Raw genomic sequence first — 8,835 nt, 5'->3', positions numbered from 1 at the left:
GCGGTGTACGAGGCGGTCAAGCACCACGACGTGTACCGCGACCACTTCGCTGGCAAGACGGTTGTCATTGTCTTAGACAACGCTCCTGCTCATAGCCAGACTGAGATTCTGATTACTGAGCAGGAGGACTTGGAGCTGTTGCGGTTGGCACCATACTCCCCCATGTGTAACCCGATTGAGGGTACGTTTTACAGACAATTATAGCGTGCACATGTACTAACATTTGTGTCTATTTTACTGTGCGACAGGGTGTTTTAGTGTATTAAAAGCACGCATTAAGGCTTATCTTGCCTTAAGTCATGATGAAATGTTTCATGCTCCACACGGAGAGAAAACAGAGCGCCGGATGCAGCTGCTTGAAAACGCTGCAGAGCATAGCTTGCCATGTATGGATCTGCGCCTGGTTAACAAGATGGCGCGCCACTGTGCGTTGTCAGTGGCGGCAGCTATTCGTAGCGAACCTATGGAGTACGGCACGTAAAGTTTTGCACTACACTAAATCAACTTTGCATGACAGGCTTTTTCTAAAAAAATAAAATTCGAAAATTAAAAAAACTAATTACGGGACGTTCCACTTTGCTTTACACTGTCGCCGATTTGGACTGGCAAAGGTGTAGTTAGAGCATAAGACCACGCGTAAAATTGGGATGGGAAAAGGCAGGCATCGATTTGCTTTATCTGTGATCGAATTACCATTTCAAAACGGCAAAAATGGTCGAATTACAATGCGGATTTGGTGGTTGATCGGTCGATTTGGTCGATTTATCAGCCAGTCAAGCTAGATCGATGTGTACTTTTTATAGACCTCGATTTATTAAAACGACCTCTATGTATTAAAAATCGAGCATCAGGCTAAGTGAAAAGAACAAAAGCATTGAAATGTACAATAAGTCATACAGCTTATGACGAACAAACCTGTAAAAAAAGCTATGAGCTTGGCAAGAAGAACTGGTATCACGGCGTGGAAGGTGTACACGGCCTTACAGACTTCTATTAATAATTTCAAATACCGGTAACGTCGTAAGATACAACCTAAAGTGTCCGGCGATTTCCGGTAACCTTTCAGTACAGTACATGTACTTAGCTTACTACCGGTACTGTACTGATCAATGCTTTTGTTGTTGAATTCGGTAAGACGTGTTCATGTACTACTTGCGAAGTAAGGGTGCTTATAGTGTACGTGTTCGTTGTAAATACCTATTTCTTTATCTCTCAACGGCGTGCTTGGTCAGAGGTAGAAGGAACATCTCCAAACTCAAGCCAGCGCAATAAACGAGCGACGTGATAATAAAGCACATGCGGTAGCCATACGCATCGATCAAGAAGCCACCCAGCACTGCACTGCCCGACCACGAAAACACTGATAGACCTTCCAACGCATTCCAGCGCGCTCGAATGTTCTTGGGCACATAGTCCATCAGGATCGAGCGACGCAAAGGCTGAGAGCAGCGCATCATGCCCCCTCGCATTAGGAATAACACTATTTGGAGAGCCATGGGTTGCGCATATGCCATCGAGAAGAGACACGCCACGGAGAATGCTCGGGTGAAAGCGATAATGGGCATGCGGCCACAGGACTTCGACAGACGTTGTGCAGCAAACGAAAGGATCATAACGACGAGCGGCTGGCTCATGAACAGCGCGCAGACGTGGATGGGCGTGAGACCGTATTCCTCTTTGAAGAATAACGGGAAGAAATTAATTGTCATACCAGCTCCGTTGCTGATAATAAAGTCCGATACGAACAGGATATAAGGCACGTGTTTGGTGCGGAAACAGAGGAACTTGGCATCAATGTGAGCCATGTATCCTTCCTCATCGTCGTCCACCTCCTGTAGACGTTGTTGCCGTTCCAGATCCAACTCCTGTGCGGTTTTCCCCTTTAATAGTAATAGTGCGGTATTCTCCGTTGCAGTAGGAGGAGAGTTATCATCCACTGTGATGTCATCTTCATCCGGATAGTCGTATACCATGTCGATCTCACTGCCGTTGCCTACAAGTTTGGGAGTACGCAGTGGAGAAGGCTGCACCATTTGCTCCAGTAAAGCTTCTTGTTCTTTCTCCGCTGCAGTCTTATTTATTTGGTAATCCTTGGCACGGTCGTCATCGAATTGGAATAGAATGACTGAGCCAATGACAGCTAATACACATCCGAACTCGAGTACTGGTTTAAGTTCGGGTAGTTGCCACTGATCTCCGTAGAACAAGAAGAGGCAAATACTCAACATAGGTCCCAGCATCTGTGCCAAGTTGCTGATGTTGTACTTGATCATGAACGGGAAGCTGCGCTTTCCGGGAGGGATCGAGTCGGCGAAAAGAGCCTCCATTGCGGGGCTTTGGAAGGCTGCAAAGAGTCCCCAGACCCCAAAGGCCACGTATAATGCATTGATAGATGTCAATTCGACGGAAAAGAAGGTGATAACGGCACCCACAACGCCGATAGCGCCTGAGAGCTTGAGGACAGTATCGCGGCGGATGTGATCGGCGAAATAGCCGCCTGGGAGCGAAAACAAGAGCTGCGAGATGCCCTGGATGCCCTTGACGATACCCACAGGCTTGTTCGATTCTGTCAATACGAACACGTAGCCAGCTACAACTTGTTGGAACAAGATACTGCACCGTTGGTTAGTGGGTGGATGGAATTGACACACTTGATACAGTTGAGACGAACCTTCGAGCAGACCAGAAGAAGAGCGTGAAGATGTAGGCCGTCCACACATTATGCGTGACGCCTTCATTGGACCAGAGTCCCATAGTGAACAAACGAAATGACTAGAGAGGTCGGCGGCGGCTTGGAGAGTGAGAGATCGGTACACTCATCTCGAGCGTATCGGCTCAGTTCTAAAAAAAATGTGACATGTGCGGGGTCTTTTGTTTCAGCCAGTGAAACCGTTTAAAAGATATAATTGGCTGAAATTGCTTCAGTAATTCTACCGGCTCGGTTCACCGTACCGGTATTCTTAGTAAAAGTTAATCTGCACAATCCCTACTTGAAGTATCAGTGTACAGATCGCCATCGCCATGGGTCTCACGCTGTCCTGCGACCGCCGCCCGGTCTTCTACTTCATTGGTGACTCCATCACCGAGCACGGCAGCGATCCGGGCAAGTCCGGCTTCATCACGATCTTGCAGAACCACTACGTTCGCTCTGTTGACTGTGTTAACCGAGGGCTCTCGGGCTACAACACCAAGTGCGTGTCATACGTTGCTGTCCATATTTATCAAAGTCATACTAATTCTGTCCGCCAGGTGGGTGCTGGAGCAGGCTATGCCAATATACTCCAAGGAGCTGCAGTCCGAGTACTCGGCGTCCTTCGTCACGATCTTCCTGGGCGCCAACGACGCTGTACTTGAGCACGGACCCTCCAAAGCACAGTTTGTATCGCTAAAGGACTACCGAGCTAATCTCCAGAAGACCCTTCACATCGTACGGCCGCTACTGGCCCCGCATGGGCAGGTACTACTGATCACTCCACCGTGTATCATTGACTCGCTGCACCACGGAGATCGCTCCAACGCTTCCGCTGGGAAATATGCCAAAGTGTGCGTCGAATTGGCCGCAGCCGAGAACGTCCATGTGCTGGACTTGCACACGTACTTCAACACGACGTTCCCGGACGAAAACGTCCGTAAAGCCTACTTTGTGGACGGCCTGCATTTCTCCGAGAAGGGCAACAAAGAAGTCGGCAAATTACTGGGTGTGGCCATCAACGGAATGTTTGACAAGGAAGATCTCGACAGATTCAACAAGTGGCAACTACCAGATTGGCACGACTTGGTGCCCCACCAGGATGGCGCGCAGGAATGCGAGGAAACGGCTTGACATTACACAGAGAGATGTTCCGCAATGGCTAAAGCCCAGTGACATAATATAGCGCCAACTCCGTTTTGGTGACACAAATTCGTGCCTTTTTCGTGCTTGTTCTTGGGAAACGATTATTATAATACGAACTTTCGCTGCGAAATTGAGCCGAATGTAGTGACGAGGCAGGTTGCACAGCCAAAGAACACTTTCTTCAGTGCAATGATTATCCCCTTTGCCGGTACATATAATTGTGTGGACGCTACTATTCACGGGAATCCCGCGACTAATTTTCCAGATCTTGTTAATCTATCCCAACTGTTGTTTTTCCCATGTAAATTTTTACTGTTCCTGCGGATGCTGTTGAGTCTGGCTTGGCACCATGAAAATCGCGTCGCAGCGATCTGCTGATCATTGTCAGATCCTAACAGTCAAGCCCCAACGACGCAAGACAGGATGCTGAAGAGCACGCGAAATGGCTCTCTTACAGCGGAAGACTTGAACCTCAGAGAGACCGACATTCAGGTGCGAGTGCTCGAGGCCTCGGACGAAGAGACCTCGACGTCTTCGTCCAATTCGGAGCACCAGACATTTCTAGAGCACGCCGATGCCAGTACCAAGTCTTCGATGGAAAAGCTTCCAGAGTCCAAGCCTTTACATGCCCCACCGACGAAAGTTCTATTCCTTGATGGCGTGCGTGGACTCGCAGCTATCCTGGTCGTCGCCCAGCACTCGAAAGAGTATATGCAAGGCTTTAATCTTGGCGCAGTGGCTGTGGACGCGTTCTTCGTGTTGTCCTCCTTCCTATTGACGTGGCTTTTCATGAAAAAGAGCATGAAGTTGATGGCTCAAGGCGCAGGCATTCGAACGTGGATCTTCGCGTTGGTGGACTATTTCTCAAAGCGATTCTTCCGCGTGTATCCACTTTTCGCAATAACTGTGATAGCGATCTCGTTCATGTCCGCAGAAGATCAGAACCGCTACTTCCTCTTCAAGAACCCCGGTGACTTTGATCTGTATCAGGTGCTTACGTTCGAGTTCAACCATCGGCAGTTCGTGCTCTGGACTCTACCACTGGAAATCTCGTACTATTTCGTCATTCCCGTGTTCGTGTTGGCTATCCTGGGTATGCGTCGCTATTGGTGGCTTGCTGTGGCTCCGATGGCTATGTGGGTTGTACGCCAGGGCGTCAACGAGTACCGCACGAGCCACACTCCGTTAGAGCCGCACATTCCAACATTCATATCGGGTTCGCTGGCTGCTGTCGTGTTCGTAAAGCTGGACTCATGGATCAAGAACACAGGGTTCCAGTTTCGCTGGTGGCATACGTTGACGCTTCGAATTGTGGAAAGTCTGACGATTGCCGTGTTGTTAAGCGTCTGCTTCAAAGGACTGTTCTTTGATTGGGTCGAGCCGAATCCTGTGCCGGTGGCGAAAGGTTTCCCGTTTGTAAGCGCGCTGTTGACGACGATCTTTGTGATTGAATTGCTGCGTCCGTCCTGCCTGTCGACGATGTTTGAGTGGAGTGTGCTGCGGTACTGGGGAAAGATCAGCTTCTCGGTCTATTTACTGCACAGCTTCGTCATCTGGAACCCGACGATCAGCGCCCAACCGAAGTATTACAACCGACTATTCGCACGAGTATCGTTACTTTTGCTACTTGCGACGACGAGTTACTATTTGGTCGAGTATCCGTCGCAGTTGCTTGCTCAAAGGATCTCCCGCTTCCTCACTGCTCGAGCGACTAGAGGATCGGGCAGCTTGGTAAAGTTCACGTGTATGGAAAGGATCAACATGATGAAACAAAGAACTACTATGAAGTAGATAAGAGATCGATAAAATACATGTATCAGTGCTTTATACTGTAGAACTTCGTAATCGAGAGATTCAATGTGTGAGCGTAAAAACGTCGGACGGCAAGTAAAGTCACGCCTCTTTTAGAAGCGGGTCCGTGCTATACTCAACGTTGGTGAAACAAAAAGCTACAACCACACGGTTTACCGTTTGTGGCTTGCGTACATGTACTAATCGAGGGATTCGCTGTTCGTCTCGGGATTTCGGATGGCGCGACCAGCCTCGTCAAGTATCCCGGCTCTGGCTTCCCAGCTGCATTGTGAGCATCGCCCACGATGAGTGTGATGCTGCGATCCGTGTTCACTTCCAATTCGTCTCTACGTCAAGCACAAGAGTTGACTCAACTGTTGAAATATGTTGCAGGACATGGGGAATAGCAAACCTAGAGATCAAAATGAAGGAGACTCGGCCACGCCAAGTGGGGAAGTTCATCTACAAGTAATTGAGCTTACGGATGAAGAGACATCGACGTCCTCGACGGATTCGGAGGACCAGACCTTTGTAGGACAAGCAACTACCAGCACGAAATCGTCCGTCGAAAAGCTCCCGGAATCAAAGCCGACAGCCCCACAGCCACAGGCGAAGGTTCTGTTTCTCGATGGCCTCCGTGGACTCGCAGCCATGCTGGTGGTTGTACAACACTCGCATGAGTTCGTCCCGTCGCTTCATCTCGGATCTGCCGCTGTCGACGTGTTCTTCATTCTGTCGTCATTCCTATTAACTTGGTTGTTTATGAAGAAAAGTATGAAGCTACTCGCGCAAGGTGCTAGTGTTCGTACGTGGGTATTCGGACTGCTTGACTACTTCCAGAAGCGGTTTTTCCGAGTCTACCCACTGTTCGCAGTGACTGCGGTCGTGCTTCATTTTCTATCATTTGAGAACCAGCATCGCTACTTTATTGTGAGGAAACCCAACCAGGTCCCACTGTACGAGACGCTGACGTTCGAATACGAACATCGTTATCACGTGTTCTGGACGTTACCGCTGGAGATTGAGTACTACTTTATTATCCCCGTATTCGTACTGGTAGTACTACGTCTGCGTCGTTACTGGTGGGTTGGAGCAGTTCCACTATTCGTATGGATTGTACACGAAGGTTGGACGCTGGTTCGCAACAGCCACACGCCACTTAGCCTCCATCTCCACACGTTCATGCTTGGGTCACTGGCAGCCGTGGTATTTGTGAAGATCGATTTGTGGATTAGGAAGACGGAGTTCAAGTTCCGCTTGTGGCACACGGTGCTACTTCGAGCAGTAGAGTTTCTCCTCATTGCTCTGATGTTGAGTGTGCTCTTCCGTGGCCTTCTGTTCGACTGGGTCATGGCAAACCCGGCGCCTCCACCTGAAGGATTCCCGTTTATCAGTGTCTATGTGGCGTCGATTATTGTGATCGAGATTCTTCAGCCGTCGTTTGTGTCTGCAATGTTGGAGTGGAGTGTGTTACGGTTCTGGGGCAAGATCAGCTTCTCTATCTATCTGCTGCATACTTTTGTGATAAAATACCCTGCGATCAGCCACCAGCCCAACTATTTCAACCGCTTCTTCGCTCGGTTGTTCTTGGTGATTGCATTGGCAACCGCGTCATATTATGCTATCGAGTATCCGTCCCAGTTAATGGCGCAGAGAATCTCTCGCTTTCTTGCAGCTCAAGAGAAGAAAGGTTCGGGTAGCTTGGGGAAGTTCGCATGTATGGAGAAAATCAACAGGAGAATGCAAAGTACTACCGTAGAGGCGAAGTAGGTCTGCTCGGAAATATTACAGTAATGTGCTACGAGTAATATAATATCGGTATGTGTGAGAAGAAGTACTCTTTTTGATGTCACAAATTCGAGAGAAAAAATACACCAATCTTAAATATTTTGCGACGCAAAAACTGAGACACTCGATTTCAAGATTAGGACTCGTGTGATATGAAAAGTAATGAATCTATCCATAGCAGGTAGAGAAGGGTATTGAATTTGACTGAGTTTGGCCCCCTGTTACTTGAATTATTCTCCATGATGATCTTTAATTACGATTTGATATCATACATGAGAGGTTTTGACAAATCTCATGGGTCACCAAAGAAGGGTCCTGATAAAAGTAATTAAGGAACGCCTGATATAAATTAAGAAAGAGATTGCAAAAGCTGACAATGCCTCGCTAAAAAAAGACTATGATATCGGATCATGCGCATGTATTGAATTAAGTTAGAATATATTAAAGATTCAACTTTTGAATGAGACCAGAGTGATTCCAGCAGTGCTGAATCCTGGCAGCGCTAACTTCAGACCATGCAGCCTCGCACCAGAGCAGTGCAGTTAGCTGTACGGGTTGTCGAGGCCTTCGCCTAGGCGATCCAATGCGAGCATTATTTTTTGCGATAAGATGTAGCGTTAAATGCTATTGATGATTTCCTCAACACGGACGTTGCTTAGAGAGAGACCAACCTCTGCTCCTTCTTCCGTACAACCTTCTCCACAGGCCGTCCGCGCAGCACAGCACTTGATTTAAGTATACGGCACATTGTCGTTTTGCCAGGGGCCGTTGGAGGCCCAAACTCTTCAACCGTCCACTAGCTAGCTCATTATACGACAGACTAGGTGAGCGAGCAGTCTTCTCGAGGATGGCTACCTTCTCGGACCAGGTGAGGCGGAGACGATTGGAGGACATGGGGGTGCTGAGGACGCAGTCGGCTAGTGAGCTTGAATGTAAATGTAGGAATGAAGTTCGGCTCGTAGGGCTTGAAGCGAAGGAGGATCACCTACTGTGCGCCATTCTTTAAATTGAAATCGAAGTCAGTCCCTAGATTGTTTTGTCAGTCCTTGCCACTCACTATCCCATATCCCTAAATCTTTCACGACTATAAATATTACGAGGTTATTAGTTGAAACCCCGCTCCTTATTCAGGCAGATTTCTGTTTTAACCAGGATTCTCTTATTCAAAACAAAAAAATATGAAGAAGCAGCACAAACACAGTATGATGCGCACAAAAACCGGCGTCATCAGTCATTTAGTCCTCCTCAGCATCAGAGCTACAATTTAACTACTATCTATGTCGGACTCGGCACTTCCATCACTATCTTCGTCGTTATCCTCCGCTTGAAATACAACCTTGTAAATGTCTTCTAGCGTATGGTCAGCCTTACGAATGCACCCTTGCACGGTGGACGGCTTAAGATTGTCAAATGCCGCTGCT

General features: G+C 48.2%; 4 protein-coding genes across 4 annotated transcripts; 3 read left to right on the top strand and 1 right to left on the bottom strand.

Annotated features, from left to right (window-relative positions):
* Positions 1–1,205: 1,205 nt before the first annotated feature.
* PITG_07385 (Major Facilitator Superfamily (MFS)) lies at positions 1,206–2,754 on the bottom strand (the record flags this gene model as incomplete). Its single annotated transcript, XM_002904372.1, has 2 exons — positions 1,206–2,613; positions 2,672–2,754. 2 exons carry the CDS (start codon positions 2,752–2,754, stop codon positions 1,206–1,208), a joined length of 1,491 nt encoding a protein of 496 aa, XP_002904418.1.
* Positions 2,755–3,016: 262 nt separating this feature from the next.
* Positions 3,017–3,865, top strand: PITG_07384 (isoamyl acetate-hydrolyzing esterase 1; the record flags this gene model as incomplete). The annotated part of the gene is made up of 2 exons (XM_002904371.1): positions 3,017–3,191; positions 3,250–3,865. 2 exons carry the CDS (start codon positions 3,022–3,024, stop codon positions 3,821–3,823), a joined length of 744 nt encoding a protein of 247 aa, XP_002904417.1.
* A 393-nt stretch (positions 3,866–4,258) lies between these two features.
* Positions 4,259–5,626, top strand: PITG_07383 (acyltransferase family; the record flags this gene model as incomplete). Its single annotated transcript, XM_002904370.1, has 2 exons — positions 4,259–4,954; positions 5,000–5,626. 2 exons carry the CDS (start codon positions 4,259–4,261, stop codon positions 5,624–5,626), a joined length of 1,323 nt encoding a protein of 440 aa, XP_002904416.1.
* Positions 5,627–6,010: 384 nt separating this feature from the next.
* PITG_07382 (acyltransferase family) lies at positions 6,011–7,396 on the top strand (the record flags this gene model as incomplete). The annotated part of the gene is made up of 1 exon (XM_002904369.1): positions 6,011–7,396. One exon carries the CDS (start codon positions 6,011–6,013, stop codon positions 7,394–7,396), a length of 1,386 nt encoding a protein of 461 aa, XP_002904415.1.
* Between the last annotated feature and the right edge of the window lie 1,439 nt (positions 7,397–8,835).

Source organism: Phytophthora infestans, genomic scaffold (genome assembly GCF_000142945.1).
Source record: "Phytophthora infestans T30-4 supercont1.11 genomic scaffold, whole genome shotgun sequence".
Taxonomy (NCBI): domain Eukaryota; phylum Oomycota; class Peronosporomycetes; order Peronosporales; family Peronosporaceae; genus Phytophthora; species Phytophthora infestans.
Note: the sequence above shows the minus strand (reverse complement) of the source record. Positions and strands in the feature narration are given on the sequence as shown.